The sequence below is a fragment of the Myotis brandtii genome, unplaced genomic scaffold (assembly GCF_000412655.1).
Source record: "Myotis brandtii unplaced genomic scaffold, ASM41265v1 scaffold547, whole genome shotgun sequence".
In the NCBI taxonomy this organism is placed as follows: Eukaryota; Metazoa; Chordata; class Mammalia; order Chiroptera; family Vespertilionidae; genus Myotis; species Myotis brandtii.
Genome location: NW_005370024.1, coordinates 1,342,153 through 1,365,376, shown reverse-complemented (window position 1 = coordinate 1,365,376; position 23,224 = coordinate 1,342,153). Strand labels below are relative to the sequence as shown.

Here is a 23,224-nt window from a genome sequence, read left to right as displayed (position 1 = left end):
CCAAGCCCCCAGCTTCTCCGGGGCCTGTTTCTATCTTCAACAAGGAACCTGACAGAGACCCACTCCTCCCACCCGTGGGGCATGGAGGATGGGCCCTTGTGACTACAATGAAATAACAGCCTTCTCACCCTAAAGGCTCGGTTTCCATCCTGAGCAGCACACTGCAAACTGGCACTAACTCTAGGGAAGGACTTTTCCGTTTTCCCCTCCTTTCGCACAGAAGTTGTAGAAACAGCATAGTCCACCTGCGTCTGTGTTTTATGGGAGGTGGCCGTCGCAACCTCCAGCCAAAACAAGCCCACACGAAAAACTCGAGGCAACTGGAAATGTCACTTACTGTCCAGATCTGAGACGGCCTTTTTCTTTGTGGTGGTGTACTGGTCTAGCACGTAGTTAATTTGCTAAAATAAAATAAATAAAATACAGATGATGTGTTATAGAATTGTACACCTGAAACCTCTATACTTTTATGAACCAAGGCCACCCCAATAAATTCAGTAAAAATAAATAAAATAACATGAAACTTTCTCATCTAAAGTCCAAAACCACAATTTAAAAAAGAGATCTAACATACAAAAATTATCCTGAATCTGGCCAGTATGGCTCAGTGGTTGAGCATCAACCTATGAACTAGGAGGTCACAGGTTCAATTCCCGGTTAGGGCACATGCCCAGGTTTCGGGCTCCATCCCCAGTGTGGGGCATGCAGGAGGCAGCCAATCAATGATTCTCTCTCATCATGGATGTTTCTATCTCTCTCTCCCTCTCCTTTCCTCTCTGAAATGAACAAAAATATTTTTAAAAATTACCTCAAACCAGAACATTTTTAAAAAGAAAGTAGGCTCTTGGAGATGTTTACATTTTCTGACACCCAGACTTGTTAACGACACTCCAACGCATGTTGGCGTAAGAAACATGATTCCGCCCTGACCTGTTTGGCTCAGTGGATAGAGCATCGGCCTAAGGACTGAAGGGTCCCGGGTTCGATTCCGGTCAAGGGCATGTATCTTGGTTGCGGGCACATCCCCAGTAGGGGGTGTGCAGGAGGCAGCTGATCGATGTTTCTCTCTCATTGATGTTTCTAACTCTCTATCCCTCTCCCTTCCTCTCTCTGTAAAAAATCAATAAAATATATTAAATTAAAAAGGAAGAAAGAAATGGGGAAAGAAAGAAAGAAAGAAGGAAAGAAAGAAATAAAGAAAGAAAGAAAGAAAGAAAGAAAGAAAGAAAGAAAGAAAGAAAGAAAGAAAGGAAGGAAGGAAGGAAGGAAGGAAGGAAGGAAGGGAGGAAGGAAGAAAGAAAGAAAGAGGGAAAGAAGGAAAGAAAGAAAGAAACATGATTCCTTAGTTCTCAGGATGCTGGGCAGTGGCTCTGTGGCTGGTCGGGCCGGGACCGCATGGCTGGGACACAAGGGCTACTCCCTCCACGTGGCCTCTCATTTCTCCAGCGTTCAGCCTGGGTGTTTTCACTGTGGTCCGGGCAGTGAGAGAACGGGGCTGGAGGCTCGGGGCTGCGGGAAGCGTAAGCCTGACACTAGCACAAGGTCACATCTGTCTGTCTGCTGAGTTCTTTTGGTCACAGCAAGTCTCAGAGGCAGCCCGGGTTCGACGGGTGTGAACAGTCCCGCCTCTGGAAGGGAGGGACGGGAGAGAATCTGGGGCCACTGGGCACCTGCCACACCAGGGCCCCTGTATCCAGGGCTGGTCCTGAGCTGCCCGTGAGCGCTGCTTGCTCTATCTTGGTGTCCTGGCGGTCTCCCCCCCAACCCTCACCCACACCCTCACCCTATGCTGCTGTGTTAAGTAACTGCCGCCAACCTCCTCGGTGAAAATATGTCAGGGTTTTTTTTAATATATTTTATTGATTTTTTACAGAGAGGAAGAGAGAGGGATAGAGAGAAACATCAGTGAGAGAGAAACATTGATCAGCTGCCTCCTGCACACCCACTACTGGGGATGTGCCCGCAACCAAGGTACATGCCCTTGACGGGAATCGAACCTGGGACCCTTCAGTCTGCAGGCCGACGCTCTATCCACTGAGCCAAACCCGTTAGGGCAGATGTGTCAGTTTTTAACTTTTCATTCCTCCAGCTGCTAGAGCAAGGGTAAATACCTCACTGTTTGGGGCCAAGCATGTTTTCCTCTGCAAAATGACTATACATTTTCTGCTCTGTTTTTTAAAGCCTTCTTTAAAGCTCTTCATGTTTTTTGAAGTAGACACACTTCCCTAAAAGTCATAACAATTCACTACTCTCCCAAGTTTCTGAAAGCAACCCCAACGTGCACCAGCCACGACTGCTACGTATTTAATTTTGCCAACATTTTAGGGGGGAAAGGGGTTCACTTTGTAGTCTTTAGAGTGACAGGTGAAAATGTTATGAATTTTTATTCACAGATTGGGGAAATGAAACACTTGCCTCTGTGTAATGCTGTCAAGTGATGGATAAAATTAGCTTCTCTAATCTCCATATTTAAAAATGCCTTTTAGGTCCAACCACATATTTAAAAACTGATACAGTATTTAACGTGAGTACTTTTCAGGCTGCACTAGAGGCGAAGAACACCTGCTGTGTGAGGACACAGTGGGTTCTGCGGGCTCCCATGACCAAATCCAATGTGTGCACGCTTCTCTCCAGCTGGGACCCGGAGCTCAGCGACGTATTTGAGAGCTAATGTCTGCTCAGACATTTTGTAAATCAATATTCTGAATAGGCAAGTCAACCATGTGTTACTGGGACATAGAAAAAAGGTGCCTTTGGGCATCATGATCCCGGTCCCCAAAGACAACGTGTGTGTGTGTGTGTGTGTGTGTGTGTGTGTGCAGGTGCACATGTGGGTCCACTCCCCAATCTACATAGATATTAGCAAGTGGATGTTTATAAAGAACAAAGGTTTCATGACAAAGGTAACTTCATGCAAAACAGTAGAGAGTTAACTACACTGCCAAAAAGTGAAGGATAATGGTACCCAAAGATATTTTTCTATAAAAAAAAAAAAGTCATGAGACCCTTAGAATGGTTAAGCACTTTTATGATGTGTACTATATTTTATGTTACCTTAATAAAATAAAATGACATCAATTTTGAAGTCATGCTTTTGAACTGTTTTAGACATCACGTGCTGGGCGTTTATTTCTTCATCTACAACATTAAAAGATGACATCTGTCTACATTGATGCATGGGTTTCCTGAAGGTCTGAATGAGATTTCAAATAGACACAGGAACTCCGAAAGGCCCCAAACGCTACGCACGGCGGGATACACAGACGGGCTCTTACCGGTACAGTCACATTCTGGAGAGTCCTCAGGTCTCTGAAATTGCTTTCGGCCAGTGTCCGGGCCTTTCTGATGTGAGTCCTGAGGTAGTGGTTTGCCATGAAACCATAGATGATACCAATGCTGCGGGGAAAGCACGGGAGAAGGAAGAGCGTTTCCCGGGTGCCCGCCCTCGGCGGATGGCCAGGTTCAGGCAGCATGCTGACAGGGAGGGGCAGGGCCCTGAGCAGGGCCCCAGAGGGACAGGACCCTGCTCCCCACCCAACCCCTCCCTCCACTGCTGCAGCCTCCCGCCATGATCCCATGATGCACCCACCACCACCACCACCACCACCACCACCACGTGGGCCGCAGAGCAGGACCCTGTCTGCTCAGGGAAGACACAGAGCCACGTAAAATGCACTGTTCTGGTAAATAGTGAATCGAATAAATGGGACAATGTTCATGATACACTGTGAGGGAAACAGTAACTGACAAAGGGTACAGGCAGTAGCGTGTGCAATAGTCACATTCCATACAGATGTGATTGCAGGTACACACCCTCCGGTGCAGCGCACACACACACACACACACACACTCTCACACACACACACCTCTGCTCCCCCAAAGAAGACTATCAAGCAAAATACCAAAATGATAAGACTGCTTTGGGCTTTCTATCAGTGTGGTTTCTCTAATTATCTCTGTTAGTTTTTGTATTGTCTGGGTTGAAAAGAAACATGAGTCACTTTAGCCGTAAAATGCTGTATGGAAGCTGTGAACAATAATGTACATGCTGTACCATCCCATTTTACGTAAAGCACGGAACCATGCAGGGTGATGCTGCTTAAAGTCGTGGTTATATTTGGGGAGAGGTAGATAATGATGTAATTGGTGTGTCCACTTCATAAAAACTCATGAATATGTATTTATGCCAGGGACTCTTTTCATGGTGGAAAACATACTTCAATAAAGACTTTCAAAAACAGTATCTGAAAGGCTCCTCTACCTGAAAATACAACACATTTTTCAAGCCAAAAAAGGTCTACATTTAATCATTCTGGGGGCTTTTAATGTTGACTAGTTACTAATAATCTCCTGACTTAAATTAACTTGACCAATCAGTTTGTTTTTATGTCAAAGCCTTAGTTAGAACATGAAAATGTCACATTTAAAAATGGCTAATTACCAAGGCTTTGCTAAACGTAGCCACTAGGTGGCAGTAAAGAATTATATGAACATAACAACAGACCGATTTACCTACAGAAGTCAGTAACAAAACTGTTAAGTTTGCCCTAACCAGTTTGGCTCAGTGGATAGAGCATCGGCATGCGGACTCAAGGGTCCCAGGTTCGATTCCGGTCAAGGGCATGTACCTTGGTTATGGGCACATCCCCAGTGGGGAGTGTGCAGGAGGCAGCTGATTGATGTTTCTAACTCTCTATCCCTCTCCCTTCCTCTCTGTAAAAAATCAATAAAATATAGTTTTAAAAAAACTGTTAAGTTCGTAACCATTCAAAATAGAAGGTAAGGATAGAACAAAGTCTTGATAGAACAAAGTTTTGCAAATAATGGACAAACTTCGGAGAGAAAATCCTGATGCAGAATATCAGTACCCTGAGTCTGCACCAAAAGCAATGTCTCCGGCTTTATGCATTCATATATTCACAGGTAGGGAGGCCAGGTGTCTGTGTTTGCATCAAAAGTTCCGTGTCCCCAGGGGACCTCTCAGTCTTGGGAACATGGAGACAGTCATTCACCCAGTTTATAGTCATCATTCATTCCAAGGAGCATCCGTTCATCATCGGTCTCACTTAAAACATTTCCCCATAGCAGTATCACTTAAAACATTTCCCCATAGCAGTATCACTTAAAACTTTTCCCCATAGCAGTATCACATTAGTTTCCCAAACTATTCCAAAAAAAAAGTCTGTAATGCACAATATTCAACAATATTTCTCAGGTTTACCGAGTCCCAGTGGAATGTGTACTAGAGTAGAAACACAAGATTTTGCCACTATTATTACCCATAACTCGTACTGTGTGAGCTAGAGAAAGCCACTCTCCTGTGAGCTTCCGTTGGTATCACAAAATTGAAAACTAGAGAAGTGCTTGTCAAGCCATGGGGAGAGGGGTACTGGATGTCTATGAATTTTATTTTTAAGTGTGGGTTCGTGCTGATGGTAATCCATCTATCTATCTATCATCTATCTATCTATCTATCTATCTATCTATCTATCTATCATCTTTGGTGCCATTTGGAATGACCACCTTATAATCCATTGCTGTCAATCTCAAGTCTGCATTGGTATTTATGAGGCCTACTTCATACCATAGCAATAATAGTTAAGTGGTGCACTCATGCCAAATAAAGTCAAATGACCCAAAATAATGACTTTGGAGCAGCGTGGTCAGAAGGGGAAAACAAGTTGAGTCATAACAATGTATTTGGAGCTTTATTTATCATGCCAAATTCCAAGCATCCATGACAAGTCAGGGTCGTCACCTACATACACCTGCCCACGACATGGTTTCCGACTGGGGCCCTTGCTGTCTCTCCCCAGCATGTCCAAATTATTTGTCATTCATCATGCTCCAGACCCATCGTGCCATAGAGGAAGTCAAAGTGGACTTGAGAAACAACAGCAAGTCCAAGTCCTCTTGGCTTTCACTGGCTCCCCACCCCCACGGAACCTGGAACTCCCAGAGGGCTCTCCTGAAATTCTGATGGTCTGTTTCTCACTTCATACTCTATTTTGTCTTTATTTTTACCTGTGCTTAATATCTCTAAAAAGAGATGAAAACTGCTTCTTTGTCAATTTTGCATAACACGGGGGCCTCTGACCTGTGGTGGGTTCTCTGTGAAGGTGCTTTTAGAGACTGGACTTTGTTTCATTTGGTCCATTTAGAAGATTAGCCATAGGTCTGGAGTGTCCAAGTCAGAAACTGTCTTTGATCCTTTATTGAATAAACGCCTTTACTTACAAGATCATCAATCAGTAAAATGAGTTGCAATATGACACTGAATTTTAATGCAGCACGCAGTATTTCAAAAGACCCACATTTCTGCTGATCAATTATGGGTCCAATTAAAATGAAAGCATTGGTCATTTTTTAAAAACTGTACTAAACAGAATTCTGGAATAGAATTCAGCAACTGTCAAAGCTGATTTTTAGACCCATGCCACATTGTAAATTTTATTTGTAAATTAAGCATGGAAAATTCAGATGCCTACCTGGGCAGGCAGGAAGCGGGAAGGCAAGGAGTGTGGCAGAGACCTATGGGAGCTAAAGGTGGAAGGTGGGGGTGGGGCAGATGCCCTGCGGCCCTAGCAGGTGCCCCCAAGATGGCAGACCAGTACTGCCAGATCTTCCCCCAAATCTGGAAATCTGCATTCTCATGTAAAAATCTCCCATTTTAAATATTAGCAACTATACAAAGAAACAAGAAACTTTAAATACCAGAAAAAACAACTGGTTTCCATTTGTAATCTCAAATTTGAAACTTCTATCTAAACACAAAAGCTATCAAAACATGTACTTTTTTATGCAGTACAATAAAATCTCTTGAAATGTTTAACAGAAGATAAACATATTACTTTTATGGCAAATTAGCATTATATCTTCTGTATTTTGTAATGGACAGACCGATTTTGTCACATATACACTTAAAAGTAAATATGAAAAATGAACTTTGGAAAATGGCCATCTTCCTGAAAAGTGACCGGGATTCCATTTTCACCAGGGTAATTGGCAAGAGCTGACTTACCACACTCAGAAACCTAGACATGTGCTGGAGAAATACAGGCCTCGGTGCTCCTTTTGGTTGTCTATAACCTTTCTTGAAATTCGGAAAAATGCAGTGGCGACAAGTACAAGGGAAAGAAAGAAGCGGAAACTTGGCTTTGTCCGCTGCGAGGCACATCTGCTTAAACAGTTTGCAGCGAGAGGTGGAAATTCCATCTCTGGCTGGTGGTCACACAGACTGACGTAAACACATGTCGGTGTGTGTGGAATTATAGATGCGCAGCTGCCTTTGTGAAAACCCACACACAGGGAGAAGCTCACCACATATAGTCCATATTACTAGGGGTGCCTTCTCCTTGACACCTATCCATTTCTCAATTAAAAAAGAAAAAAAATACCTAATTTTTTTAATAAAAAAAAGGGTGAATGAAAAATTAGAGCACTCAAGACTAATTTACACACCAACTCTATTTTTAATTGTGACACTTCCTATAGAGACACAAATAGAATTGAACTTGATAAAAGGCAAGTGAACGACCATGCTGGGGTTTCTGAATTTTTAAAAAAAATCACATATAAAGATCAATTATCAGCAGTACCCGTCTCTGCTGAGGCCATGTAGGCCTGCGGCTAACAGCTGCTTCTCTGTCCTTTTCTGCCTCCTGCTTTTGTTTACCTGCCTTCCCTCTTATCTCATCTTCTGCTGTTGGAACATACTTTCCTCTCCTTCCTACCTAATCACAATGCAGAAAGCTGTGTGTTCCCCTGGTCTCCGCACTTCTGGGATAACTTTGATTACTTATGGTGAACACATAGCTATTATTCAACTCATGGTGTTGAAGAGACTTGCAAACGAATAGGGGTTTTTAAACGGAAGACATCAAAATAGCTTTTTCTAGATTTAATCATTCAAGGTAAAGAAATTTAAACTTCCAGTCTGTACTTTATTAAACAAACCTATCTCAAATACTACTTTTCTATTTATAATTCATATATAAATTCAATGTGTGCTGTGAGATAAAAGTTTTTAAAATGTCACGTAGCCTCAAGTAATTGGGGCTCCTTGGAATCTCGTTTCTCAAACTTAATTAGTCCCAGAAGGCTGTTCAAGAAGCGATTTGTTTGAACTCTGAATCATTTCTTCCCCCCATTAGAAATAATGTAAATTGAATTAATCCTTTCCAGACCCCCAAATGACTCCCTGTTTTAACCTTTCTTATATACAGTACATGACTAATGTACTGTTTAAGCTATAAATATATACTTCTTTTCTGAAATTTATTGAACCACCCCCTACTAGCCTTAACTGAATTTTTCATATATCACTGTCTCCAAAATACTATCACACTATCATCTGCTAACGGCTGTTCTTTTATTCAATCAACAACAGTTTTTCTACCTATTCAATTGCCTGGGATTATTGTTTTGTGAGCACTTTCACACCCTTAGCAACATTCGCACTCTTGATGGCCTCTTTATGTTTTAAAATTGTGCTAATCATGGATTAGCAAAAAAAAAAAAAAAATTCCCTCCTTTGTTTTTAAACAAACATGAAGGGGTTGTCAGGTTGAAAGCTGAAGTTTTGGTTGACAACCAAGACATTTTTTCTGTGAACAACTTGGTCGAGAACCGAATTGTTCGAGATGTTTGATTGTCCTTCATTTCTGTGGCTGGCAGGCTGGTTGAATGAATGAGGAAATGTGGAAAGATGAAGAATATCACAACCAGGGAAGGCAGGGGCCAGTGTCATAGAGCACATTCCTCAGCTGAGGAATCTGATTTAAGCTCTTAACAAAATGTCACCATCCTAAAATAAAAGCAGGATACTTCAGATCTGCTAGTCAGTTTGAAAACTTTCAGCAGTACAAGCCACAGAAAAAAACATCCTAAATTGGGACGTGTGCTCCAGACTTCAAGAGAGGGGAGCGGCTTAATTGCAAATTCAAGAAACTAGATATAGTGTTAGAAAATTCATTCCATTCTCCAATATTCTCCAATTGCAAAACTCGGGCACCGTGCCCATCCTTTAAGATCTCCTTGGACATACAAATCAACTAGCAAATACTTCCTCTGCTGTCCTGCAGGCTGCCTGTCCCCAATAGCTATTTAAGAGAAGGGAGATGGCTCAGTGGCTGAGCATGGACCTAAGAACCAGGAGGTCACAGTTCGATTCCCAGTCAGGGCACATGCCTGGGTTATGGGCTCAATTCCCAGTAGGAAGCGTGCAGGGCAGGAGGCAGCCAATCCATGATTCTCTCTCATCATTGATGTTTCTCTCTCTCTCTCTCCTCCACTCTTCCTCTCTGAAATCAATAAAAATGTTGTTTTAAGAGAACAGGGTGTGTGGGGCGGGGGGAGCCACCTTTCTAGGAGGTAAATGCTTCCTGCAGTCTAAGGTTCACCAGAATGTCTTCAAAGTGAAGAAACATGGAAGGGCTGGCTGAGCACGTAGGTTAGGGCAGCTTGATGACAAGGCTAGCTGCTGGTCACAGTGACATCTTTCTGAGCCATCCTGGACAAACATTTTTGTTTTCTCTCTTCTGTTTTTGGAGGGTTTTGTTGTTGTCGTTTCATTTTAAACTAACTCACGGGCTTAACAGGTAAAACACGAGACAGTCCTCCTCTACCCAAAACCCAGGCAGCTGCTACCAGAGATTCTACTCGCCTCATAAGCACACAGAGGACCAGGAGGGCGAGGGCGTAGCATTTCCTCCGGAAGAGCCCGTCCGTCCTCTGTCGCTGGTGCATTTCTCCGCCGCACTTGTTGAAGCAGCGGCACAGACCGAAGCAGAGCCCCACCAGCGGCATGAGGATGACAAAGAGCAGTCCCAGGACGGCCCAGAAAATAATCCCGATCTCATACTGGACGACCTGCAAGTCAAGCAGAAGAATCAGCATGTGCCGGAACCCAGAACAAGGGGAACAGCCCCCCGTGAACACGATTCATTTTCTTTAACCTGTTTCACACTCTGAGCACATATTCCCACTTTGAAGCTCCTCTTGAAACAGAGGCAGCAGAGATTTGAGCGACGCGAACACGAGGTCAGCCATTTCTATCCTCTTTCAACTCCTGAGAAAACGTCCAAATACAGGGTCATGTTGCAAATGGTTTTATTTCAACCCCAGACATATTGTTTTTAAGTGGTGTACCAATGTTGGCAGAAGTGCTTGCGTAATGAAGACATATAGGGTGTTTTTTAATCAGAAAAATAGGACCAGTGGAAGTTATCAAGGATTCAAAGCAGTTGGATTGAATCAATTAATGTCAAGTTCATGGTCAGTTACAAAAGAATCTGGAATACACTGAAATTTAGAAAACGGGATCAGACTTTCTGAGCCAGATGTGGCCACTCAGTTTCCCCACCCACACACTGGGAATAACATACTTTGTATGGTCATTGTGACCATTGCGGGTAACGTAGGAGTAGCAATAACGTGCCAAGTACAGTACCAGGCATGGGGTGGACACCTACTAAGTGGCACTGAGAGCCAGTGAGGCTGGGCACGGCTGCCTGGGTCTCAGACAGTTACTAGATGCCTAGATGCTTAGCAACTGGCACAAATTCTAGATACAAGCATGTGACCAAACTATGTTTCCATAATCGCTCCTGATTTTATGCTAGGAGACATAAAAATTTGTGCAACTGCATCACGAAACTTCATCTCATTCCAACTCACATGCAGTTACGTTTCCCATAAAACAAGACATTTTTAAAGAATGGCAGAAAATTATAGGTTGGCAGTTTGCAACTAAGGGGCCAGCTAGCCACTTAGCAACAGATTCTAGAGCCAAGCTGAGCCAAGTGAATGAAACATAAGTGTTGGTCCCAGGAGCCAACACTTACGTTTTTAGATAGAAGGCTGAGCTTGGAGTCAGAAGACAGGCCTTCAATCCCGGCAGGGGCGTCTGGTTCCCTGAACTGGAAAGCGTTACAGTAGCACCGACCCCATAGCACAGTGTGAGGGACACACAGTTAATGGTTTAATGGGAAAACAACTAGCCAACTGCCCAGCATGCAGCAAACACTCAACCTCTATTGGTTAACTCTGGGAGCAAATGCTTAAGAGTATTTATTAAGTCAGGGGCACATGGCACTCGAATATTATCTATTTAGATATTGAGGTTAGGATGCTAAAAGAAAAAAAATAGTGGCAAAGTTTTGCCACATTCATCAAATACCTGGTCCTAATTAAACTAAGGCCCATGACAGGGAGTCTTCATTGGCTCCCTTGAGGATTTACATCATTAGCCAATTGAGAAACCAACCCCAAACTCTTATTTATACATTTTGCTATAGTTTCTCAGCAAATATTCTAAATTACTTACTATTTTTCAAGGAATTTATAATCCTTTCTGAGTCTTAAGAAACACTGAACCCAAACCCAGGAGAGAAAGTGTATAGACATGTTTTAAATATCCTCTCCTTAGCTCCAAACACAAATTTTATCTTTGATACACAAGCTTTCCTATGTTACTAAAATATTAGGTCAGACAGCATAAGGACAGATGTCATTTCATGGGCCTCGATGACATTCTGAAACACCAGGATCTCTGGGGCACTTTGTGAACTGCCTTGAAGGGAAGATCGGGATCCGAATTTGCCAAGATGGGTCACTTTTCTCCCCTGAACTACTACAACCGAAGGACGATTAAAGACGATGGCAGAGACAATCATCTAAAGACCATTATGGTGGACATGACAGTGAAGGAGAGGAAGTTCTGGAGAAAGCATTACATTGACCCAACTCGCTGGCTTTAGACAGAGCAATGGGGACGAGCAGACGAGGACTTTACCTGCAGAGTCAACACCACGCTTTCTGGCTGTGGAGGCCACAGCAGTGGAGTTTGTGGGAGGCGGAGGCAGCGTGCATCAAGAAAACAGAAAAAGTTGCATGAGAGGTCAGCCGCAGAGAAAAGTCGGGTGAGAGAAAGACCAACACAAGGCAGACATAGAAACCTTGAGTGCTTGTTGGAGGCAGAGTGCTTTGGCAGAATCAAGTTCTAGAACTTACATTTGAATCACATTTGGATTTCTGGGAAGGTTTTGAATAGGTACACTGATCAGGTATGGAGAGGGGACTGGGAAGGAAAGATGCAATTGCTTAACACGCTACCCATGTGGCCTTCGTGAAATAGAGAAGTGGCAGCTGCCTAGAGCCCCCGAGCCAAAGGCACCACCTCCCAAAGTATCCTTTCTAAAATAAAAACCCGGTGGTATCATTGCCTCGCCTAATAGCATCCCATGGGCCTCACCGTGTTTAAGTCAGACTTCTTAATGTGGCCCAATAGGGTTACCCCTGGCTTCATGGCCCCATTCGCCCCGACCACTGCAGTCTCCAGAAAGCACCTGCTCTCTCCCCTTCCTCACTCTAACTCCCTCATGTTGCCTCCTTGTCCAGAATATCGTTCCCATTATGCTTCCCCCCCAAAACTAAACATCCTTTGTTGTATGCTCCTCCTCGTGGAGATAGACTGGGATTGCTGCCCATCCTCCTTCATGCTGCCTTGGAGTCCTTTACGTGCCCTTTCACAGCACTCACTCCACTTGGGGTGACTGGCTGTACGCTCGGGGCATGGAGAACAATGACAGCCACACTTGCCATCCTCTCCCCAGTGCCCAGCCCGGGACCTGGCATACAATAGTTGCCTGTTCAGAATCAGATAAATGATGAGTTGAGGGACTAGGAGCCACTGCCTAAGACCAACGATTTCTAAACGGTGGCCCAGAGACAGGGACTGGTCAGCTATGAAGATGTAATGAGTTTCCCATAAAGCAAAATTCACCCAATTTATAAGACTATCTTTTTTTTGGGGGGGAGGGGTGGAGGAGGTGAAATGTGTATAAAAGAAAACAAAAGTTATTATGGTTGACTTAATAAATGTTCTTATGTGGCAAAATGAAATTAGGTGGCTCTAGGTCATTCCCCAGATTACTTTTTTGAAACTGTCTGGTCCAAGAAATCCAAGTATAGAAACTATTGTTTTAGATGGCAGATTTCCACAGATGGGAGAGAAGAATGTGATAGTATTCACTTTTAAATGAGATATCCAAAATGTTGGCGTGGGCAGTTCAGATACCTTTGCCTCCAGGGTCACATGGGGCATGCTGAATGACCTCAGCCTGGCTTCCTGGGTGGGGGCCCTCCCCCCAGGCTTGATTCCTCCCAAACTCAGTACCACAGGCACCCCACAGTGCATGTTAAACACTGACTTCAGGCTCCTCCCCTGAAGAGGGTGTCCGGAAATTCGGGGAAGAGCAGGAACCTTTAAAATGGCCCTGGTAGTGGCTGTGAGTAGGAAACCAGCTCTTGGAACCCATGTTGGGCTGCAGACTGGCAGCACAGCCTGTGAGCTACACCAGGCAGCTGATTGTTCATGTTTCATTCCCTCCCTCCCCCAACGTCAGCCTGTCTGTCATGTCTGATGGGGCACCAACAAACCCCTCTGGGGAGCGGGGTGCCTTTCCACCTTCTCCCTGCCATGCTGGTTGTCATGCATGTACGAGGGTATCATCATTGCGATGCCATGGTTTGCAGCTCAGCCCTGCCACTGCGTGTCTGCATTTTCCTATTTTACACGGTTACTGCAAAGACAACCTGAGAAACAGTGAGGAGCAACATGCTTTCTGCATCATTCTGTTCTAAGTGCTTTGCATGTACTATTTCGTGCATGTTAAGTGGGTTAGGTCACGTGGAGCACAGACCAGAGCCTGTCAGTGTAATGCTCAATCAGTAACAATAAGAAGTAGTAATCAATGCACACCAGCATTGCTCTCATGCCCGAGCTCCAGTGAGCCTGAGATGATGATCCGGTCAAGGGCTTTCTTTGCACAGCTTTCTATCCATTCTTGCACCGCCTTCTGCGATACCTAGGAGATGCTTTCCTCATTTGGAAAGGAGAGCATGTTCCTATAGGCAGTGCATCATCACGCTCTTAAGTTGCTCCTAAAAACAACATGGGTTTGAACAGAACAGGTCTGCTCATACCCAGATTTTTTCAATAAATATGCAAAGTATTGTAATATATTTTTTCTTCCCTATGACTTTTTAATAACACTTTTTCTAGCTTCCTTTATTGTAAGAACACAGTACACAATACATATAACATACAGAACATGTGTTACTCAATTGCTTATGTTATCAGTAAAGCCAACAGTGGGCTATGGGGAATAGAGTGAAGGTATATATAGTCAAGCTGTGAAATCAAGTAGGTTGAGGTATGAGAAAGTGATGCTATTTTTTGCTGTAAGTAGCCTGGGAACTTAAACGTTTGAACTATCAAGCCCAGTATCAATATCTAGATATACAGTGGAACCTCGTTTCTTGAACTTAATCCCTTCCAGAAGGCTGTTTGAGAAGCGATTTGTTCAAAAACAGAATCATTTTTTTCCCATTAGAAATAATGTAAATTGACTTAATCTGTTCCAGACCCTCAAATAATTCTGTTTTAACCTTTCTTATATACAGTACATGTCTAACTTATCAACAAACACTTCTTTTCTTAAATTTATGTAACCACTCCCTACTAACCTTAAAGAAATTTTTCACATATCGCTCGCTACCTCCTAAATGCTATCACCAGTTAACTGCTTTTCCTTTATCCAAATCAACAACAGTTTTTCTATCTATTCAATCGCCTGTGATTGCTGGTTTTTTTGTTTGTTTTGTTTTTGTGATGGCTGCTTTGTGAGCACTTTCACACCCTTAACAACATTCGCACTCTTAATGGCCTCTTTATGTTTTAAAATTGTGCTAATCACCAGCAACAAAAGCATTCTCTCCTTGTTTGTAGGAAAGACGCTTTTTGTCATGCTGAGCTATCAGCATGGAAGGGTTGTCAGGTTGAAAACTGAAATTTTGGTCAACAACCAATACTTTTTTTCCTGTGAACAACTTGGTTGAGAACCGAATTGTTTGAGATGGGAGACATTCAAGAAAGGAGGTTAGACTGTACATCAAATCTCTGGCTACCCCCTGAAGGGCTAAGGCGAGAATGTCCACGTATCCAGACCCCTTGACATTCAGCATCCAGACCACCGGGTCACGGAGAAGATCATGACCTCAGACCAACCCAGAGGCCAAGGACACAGGGTTGGTCTCAAGAACGTGACTCTCCTGTAACAACTCTGACCGTGGCTCTCTCCTTTGGAACACTTCTGGGGTTTGCTAGCTGTGTTCAGTCTGCAGACTCTAAGACCCATGAATACATCTTTGTCATTTATTTCTAGCAAAACCTCCAGGCTCTTTTTGAGTCTCTTCAACAGCTATTGGTAATTAAGGATTTAGGGAGTCAAAAGCTATACCCAATTTTTGACTACATGGGGGTTGGCACCCCAACCCCCACATTGCTCAAGGAACTTCTCCTCCGTTAGCTAAGGAAGTAGCCTACTACTGCCTTTACGGGAATTTTAGTTTTTAAATAACATACAATTTGAAAGGTGAAGGTTTCTTTCAACGCTCCTTTTGTCATTTTTGCTGTAGTTCAAATGAGATTTATAAGGTGCCCCAATATTCCACAAAAGTTCATCAAAAAAGGTTTCTAAACTCAGATTACATAACCAGTTGCTTAAAGATTTACTTTTTAAGTCAGTCAAAATTTTTTCATACTTATTTTAATAACAAGTACATCAATAAACATTACCTTCCCATAATCCATTGAGAGTTCAAACTTGAGACAGAACAGTAGCAAGATTAATTTTTCAATAAAAGTATAAAATGTATATTTAGAGAATAAAAGTCTATATATATTCACAAATTATTGTACCTCTCTATATTAGTGTATTCTTAGAATGTTATTCCTATTTCTTAATGCAGGTAAACAATTGAGCTGATGAGGCTCTTAACCATAGCAAAGACTGAAGGGCACTTGACTTACTACTTTGCCAGTGGCAGAGTAGAGAGCTGCTATTTTTAAGAGTTTTCATTTTCTCACAATACACCTTAATATTTATCAGCAAATCACAAACACTTTATTAAAAGTCACTGATAAAATGTTACACAGATTCTTCATTATTTGGAACCACAAGTGCAATTCCTTTTCTAATAATTTCACATATATAATATTTTACAAATGAAAGGCTTCTTATCATGAACCTAACCCAAGAGTTCCAAATCACATGAGACATCCTTCCCATCTCATCTCCAAACACTGCATAGGACCCCGGAAATTTCAGTTACGCAAAACTGGACTTTTCCATGCATGTTCAATTTGGGCTAAATTCTCACATAGGTTAAGAGCCACTTCTTCTAATTCACCAATCTAGTAATTATGCACAACTGGCCCTGGCTGGTGTGACTCAGTGGTTAGCGTGCTGGCCTGTACACCGAAGGGTCGCAGGATTGATTCCCGGTCAAGGGCATGTACCTAAGTTGCAGGTTCCATCCTTGCCCCCCGCCAATGGGGCAAGTGCAGGAGGCAATCAATTGATGTGTCTCTCCCCTCTTTCCCCCCCCCCCGCTTGTCCCCTCCTTTTCACTCTCTCTGAAAATCAATGGGAAATTACTAATATATTTCACTAAGTCAAACAAATTTGGAAATTTCTGGTTATTTGGATAATTTGACTTAGTTTACCTTTTATCAAAAAAAATGTTTAAGGAGCCAACTCATTGCATGAAACTGTTTAAATCTGATCGAATCAGTCCAGTACGTGTGATCAGCTCTGATAGCTGAGAGGTTAATTGAAAACGAAAAAGCAGGGAGAGCTGCCTTAGACCAGCGGTTCTCAACCTGTGGGTCGCGACCCCTTTGGCGGTCGAACGACCCTTTTACAGGGCTCACCTAAGACCATCCTGCATATCAGATATTTACATTACCATTCATAACAGTAGCAACGTTACAGTTATGAAGTAGCAACAAAAATAATTTAGTAGGGAGTGGTAAATAATTGAGCTGATGAGGCTCTTAACCATAGCAAACACTGAAGGGCACATACACTTGACTTAGTACTTTGCCAGTGGCAGAGTAGAGAGCTGCTGTTTTTAAGAGTTTTCAGTTTCTCACAATACACCTTAATATTTATCAGCAAACCACAAACACTTTATTAAAAGTCACTGATAAAATGTTACACAGATTCTTCATTATTTGGAACCACAAGTGCAATTCCTTTTCTAATAATTTCACATATATAATATTTTACAAATGAAAGGCTTCTTATCATGAACCTAACCCAAGAGTTCCAAATCACATGAGACATCCTTCCCATCTCATCTCCAAACACTGCATAGGACCCCGGAAATTTCAGCTACACAAAACTGGACTTTTCCATGCATGTTCAATTTGGGCTAAATTCTCACATAGGTTAAGAGCCACTTCTTCTAATTCACCAATCTAGTAATTATGCACAACTGGCCCTGGCTGGTGTGACTCAGTGGTTAGAGTGCTGGCCTGTACACCGAAGGGTCGCAGGATTGATTCCCGGTCAAGGGCATGTACCTAAGTTGCAGGTTCCATCCTTGCCCCCCGCCAATGGGGCAAGTGCAGGAGGCAATCAATTGATGTGTCTCTCCTCTCTTTCTCTCCCTCCCGCTTGTCCCCTCCTTTTCACTCTCTCTGAAAATCAATGGGAAATTACTAATATATTTCACTAAGTCAAACAAATTTGGAAATTTCTGGTTATTTGGATAATTTGACTTAGTTTACCTTTTATCAAAAAAAAATGTTTAAGGAGCCAACTCATTGCATGAAACTGTTTAAATCTGATCGAATCAGTCCAGTACGTGTGATCAGCTCTGATAGCTGAGAGGTTAATTGAAAAAGAAAAAGCAGGGAGAGCTGCCTTAGACCAGCGGTTCTCAACCTGTGGGTCGCGACCCCTTTGGCGGTCGAACGACCCTTTCACAGGGCTCGCCTAAGACCATCCTGCATATCAGATATTTACATTACGATTCATAACAGTAGCAACGTTACAGTTATGAAGTAGCAACAAAAATAATTTTATGGTTGGGTCACAACATGAGGAACTGTATTTAAAGGGCCAGAAGGTTGAGAACCACTGCCTTAGACATTTTATTTTAACTTAAGGCATAACAATCAATACACATCTCCATCATTTGAAGAGAAGCTGGGGTCCTTTTTTGAGAATAGAGGTGAGTTAAAATGGCATCTATGGTAAAAGAAAGCTCCTCAGTTATTTAAAGGCCGACTTGGGCCAACCACCCCATCTCCAAGACACAAGCTTAAGGTTGATGAAAATGGTGTCATCGCTGACAGTCACACCACCTACACACAGCATGGGTATTTCAGAGAAAGCACTGGGTGATCATAGAGCCTCCCTCAAGGTACAAGGGGACCTGGCTTATTTGATTCTTCAGTGATAGGAATGGGAAGAGGGCTAGGCTTTTCTCTAACTAAACACTCCTCCCCATCCTAATCTCCAACCATTGGGATCATTGTGTCAGTCAGGGCTCTGTAAAGAAACAGAACCAGTAAGAGACAGAGATGGAGACAAGGATAAAGCTACAGATAAGCTAGAGCTAGAGATACATATAGAAAGCTTTATTTTAAGGAGCTGTGGGGGATGAAATCTTTAGGGCAGGCTGGCCGGCTGGAAACTCAGGCAGGAGTTGATGCTACAGTCTTGAGGCCGAATTTCCCCTTCTGCCGGAAATCTCAGTTTTTTCTCTTAAGACCTTCAGCTGATTGGATGATGCCCACTCAGTATAAAAAGCAATGTCCTTCACTTCAAGTCGACTAATTAGAGGTGTCAGCCACATCTACAAAATACTTCCACAGCAACACCTGGATTGGAGTTTCATTAACTTGTTGGGAACTACAGCCTGGCCAGGTGGACACAGAGATCTCACCAGCGCTCCACCAAGGCTGGCATTGTTCCCCGCAGAACAGGGATGCCCAGTAAGCGAGCTGGAGCAGAGTGCACCTGAGCACCCCCGGTCAGTACCTATGACCCGGCAGACTCACCACCATCAAGGTCCACTCCTGACCACCCAAGCCCCTGCCGAGCAAGGGGCCACATTTGGGGCCCAATTAGTGCAAGAGCGGGACCTCACATAGTCTCTGAGGACAACTAATCTTGAATAGTGGCCCTTAACCACCCCCCAAAACTGACATATGTTATGTGTGCTGAGTTTAAAGGGAGGCAGTCAAATGGCTTTTGAAAAGATTTCCAGCAGAAAATGGCAGAACTACACTAACTTGTCACTTGTAAGGTTAGGTGGCTCTTCTCGGAGAACGCACTCAGCAAGCCCGTCTTCCAGCAGCCCTGCTTCGTGAAGAGTGTTCTCTGTCCTTTGCCGTTGGGGTGAACACCATCTGTCCACTCCCTGGCTCACATTCTCCTGTGGCTAATGTGGGTGAGGCTGAGCGTGAAGAAGTGATTCTGGGGACCCAATATGATGCGACTACCTTGGGTCCTAGAGTCCACCGAACCCCGGAGCAGCCTCTTTCCTGTAGGCGTGGCTGGCGAGCCTGTCTGCATCTAGTGCTCCAAGGACATGCACTTTTCACCTGCACCTCACGCAGCCACCGTCCTGCACTCTCTGTTTCACGGAGCCCTTCATCCTGCAGTTCAAATTCTCTGTCAACATGACTGAACTCTTTGGTTTGGTTTTTAATAAAGAGATTGATGCTTCAGACCTTTAGAAGCCATGCTGAGTTTGTTAGAACTTTTCAAAAGTATCCCCATGCCTCCAAGTGTCTGATCAAGTATTCCTTTATTTAAGATGCAACCAGGCACCTTGGCGTGCTTTATTCCTCCGTGACAGCTGTCAACACGTGGCTGTGTGAGCCTCCTCCCTAGAGGACTGATGCATTGGTGTACATGGGCTTGTCCCAGAATTAACCATGGCACTGACTCTCTCTCTCGAAGAAAAATGCTCGGAAGAAAACGCTGCTAGGGAAGCTATTCTTGTGAAAATATCTGGGACCAGTCTGGTCCTTATAGCTTCCTCCAGACACATGTCCACACCAATCCACCAATCATGAACTGGGATTTCATTTTATCTTTACAACAGGTAACCAAACCTGTTGCTGGCGAAGTTGCCCTTAAATCACCTCAAATTCTTTCAATGGGAACAGGTACCCCCTCAGTCGCACAGGTAAGGGAGACTTCTGGGGTCTCCTGGGGCTTGGAATCCTTGACACTGTGTGTCCCATAAGGGCTCAGGGCCCAAGAGCCTCCCTAGGGTTGGGAAGGGGCCCAGGACCTGGGACAGGCAGGGCAGCCTTGCCACCAGTGACGAATCCAGGGAGCGGGCAGGGAACACAGCCAAAACATCCATGGATTTCCATGGTGTTTCGTTTCCTCCCCTAAGACATTCCTGGAAAGTGTAATTATTTCTGTAGAAAATTTGCCTGGAGGATCTCTGAAAGGAATGTGGCTTGAATCACATTATTTCTTGGTCTGTCACACACACTCCTATGAGAATGGGGATTGGCTGAATCCTATTCTCAGCTGCTGACTGTCAGCTACTGACAGCCACCACCCCCAACAGGGAACAGAAAGTGGGACAGGAACAGAGTGAGGGGGAACCTCTTTTTCTGGGCATACTTTGAGCTTACTTTTAATTTTTAAAAGAATAAAGTTTTATAAACAAGGACATTTTATTGACATACTTCTCTACCCCACCCCTCCAAAAAAAAAGAACAAAAAGAAGACATAGTTCTAACACTATCAAGTTACAAATTCCACTGCCTATAAGTGTTTATCAGATTTTATATCTTATGTACAATATGTGACCTGGAGCCATTTTTAGACTATTTCAGTTTTTAGTATTTGTCATTTTAAAAGAAAAAAAAACTGGGGGGGGGGACTAAAATCTTCAAAAATTTAGATGCTACCCAATAAGTAATCATCAGAAAAGAAAAAATGAAGAATTCAATATCTGGAAGAAACTCAGTTTTTCCCCAAGAAGTGTTTGGTTCAGACAAAATATGCTCTAGTGTTTTGTTAATGCCCCAGAACCAGCTTCCAGTGACCCTGTGTCCATCCCTCCCACTTGGCCAGCTGAGCTCTGTGCTCTCCCAGTCTCTCCTGTTTGTCTCCAAACCACTTTCTGCTGGTTGTACTTGGTGCAATTATACAATTTACATAAAGATCATGAAAACAGATAAAACATGACTAACCAAAGCAAAAGTTGTTGTTTATTAAATTCCACATTGAATGTTTTTAAAACTCAGTAAAGGGGCATTGTTTTAAAAATTAAAAAAGAGTTGCTGGATTCACCCAGCCTGCCTGGCTCAGTGGTTGCGCTTCAACCTATGAACCAGAGATTACGGTTCGGAGCCTGGTCGGGGCACATGCCTGGGTTGCGGGCTTGATCCCCAATGTGGGGTGTACAGGAGGCAGCCGATCAGTGATTTTCTCTCATTATTGATGTTTCTATCTCTCTCTCTCTCTCCCTCTCCCTTCCTCTCTGAAATCAATAAAAAATATTTAAATAAATAAAAAAGTTGTTGGATTCAACTCTTTGTTGGGGAGGAGGGATCGGAGGACAAGTCAAAGAGCTCAGAGAGAAAACAAGGAAAAACCAGGGGGAAAATATCAGCCTGAGTTCACAGCACAAAGCCCTGTTACATGAATAAAACCCAAACTGGAAACCATGAAAGTTGTGTTGCTGGGGAAATCCTATCCGGAGACTCACACTAACCAACACTGAGAATATCCAGGGGGGAATTAGGAGGTAAGATTCTGCAAAACAACGTTCCTCCCACCAGCAAGGAGAACTATCCAGATAACAAGTGACAGTGTCGCTTTTCCTGGGCCATCCAAGAGCTGAGGCTGTGAAGCAACTAATTCCAAAGAGTGCCAAGCAGGAAAGAAGAAATCACCAAAAATGTTCACAAGCTCTTAAAGGCCAACTGTGGGCTGACATGTCCATGTGGAAGGTTCTGGAAGGCCCAGAAACAATGAGTTTACATTTGCTGGCAAGCCTCCACTCGGTACTCATAAGAGACACTGGGGCAGGGCAGACGCCTGGAGAAAGTCCCTGCATGGTAAGGATATGAAGGGGGTGATGGGCTGCAGCTGAGAGAAGGCATGAAGCCCCCCCCTGGACATTCTCAGATGAAGCAAAAGCCCTAAAGCCCTAAAGCCACTGGGAGAGAAGCAGTGGATCCTCTGTGCCCCATAGACAAGGCAAAACCCTTTGCTTCTAAGGTGCGGGTACATGCAAAAGCCATCTGTGGGGAAGAGGTTGGAAACCCTCCTGCCTGTAGGACACAGGGAAAGACTCACGGCTGCTGGGGAAGCAAAACCCCTCTGCGTCTGGGGAGGGAAAGCAGTGGTAGGCATGCCAGCATTGTGATCAGGGCAGAAAACTCTCTCCTCCCCAAGACAACACAGATTCCAGGCAAGCGTTTGGCCTCATGCATTCCTCCTTTGGTGACCTTAACACCACCTACCAATCAAATTGGTATACCTGGCTATTTCCCTTCATAGGACTATTAACATTCCCATTCCTCATCCTCGTTTTTGGCCCATATATTCTGTATCATTTTTCATCTTTGCCTCAGGACCACTTTTGAGTCTTCACCAACCAGTCTCTTGGGGAAATCATGCTCCTGTAACCCCTTGCCCCAAACATGAGGAATCTATACAGTGTTTCGGCCGACTAAAATCAAAGTCCATTCCCCCATGATCTCGACGTCCCCCCTCAGCAGGAAGTAACTATGACCTCCGTCCCTATTCCATAAAATAAAAATACTGGAATGTTAGGTTTGACCAAATAATTGAGTCAATACCCCTCCCCTGGGAGCTGACCTCTAGGCCACTTCACAACCGACATTCCCTTTCGCTTAGACCACATTTCACCTGCTAAGACCATTATCTTTCCTCTCTGGACCCTCCCAGAGAGTTCCCCACTGGGAAACCCCCGCCTCGAGTCCTTTAAAACCTCTGACTCTCCATCCCTGGGTGATGGCACCATTTTGGGACTCAGCCCATCTTGTCCCCAGATGACCTAACAAATTTGTAATCCCTTACCACTTTTGGCCTCGTGCATTTCTCCTTTGGTGATCCTAACACCACCTCCCAAAGCCCCCACTTTATCCTTCTAAGTTAAAACTTGAGGTCCTCAGCTGACTTCCCTCTTTGCTAAACCCTTACAAGTTATCATTCACACGTGACATTTAATGATCTCTGGCTTACTCATTGCCTGGACTCTTTATTCTGTGTAAACACATTTTGTTTCCTCACCTAGAGACTGTCCATTCCTTAAGGCAGAACATGTTCTGTCTCCCACATAAAACGCATAATCTCTAACCCAGTGC

At 43.7% G+C, this 23,224-nt stretch overlaps 1 protein-coding gene across 3 annotated transcripts in view; it reads right to left on the bottom strand.

The window, feature by feature from the left end:
* Positions 1-15,664, bottom strand: part of PROM1 (prominin 1) — a 53,020-nt gene extending 37,356 nt beyond the window's left edge. For all 3 annotated transcript variants that reach the window (XM_014549331.1, XM_014549333.1, XM_014549332.1), the window contains exons 1-4: positions 15,641-15,664; positions 9,665-9,870; positions 3,276-3,396; positions 338-401 (exon numbers count right to left, since the gene is read on the bottom strand). In XM_014549331.1, coding sequence (XP_014404817.1) covers positions 338-401; positions 3,276-3,396; positions 9,665-9,870; positions 15,641-15,655 — 406 coding nt within the window. In that variant the 5' untranslated portion in view covers positions 15,656-15,664. The remainder of the gene's footprint in view (positions 1-337; positions 402-3,275; positions 3,397-9,664; positions 9,871-15,640) is intronic.
* Positions 15,665-23,224: the final 7,560 nt, after the last annotated feature.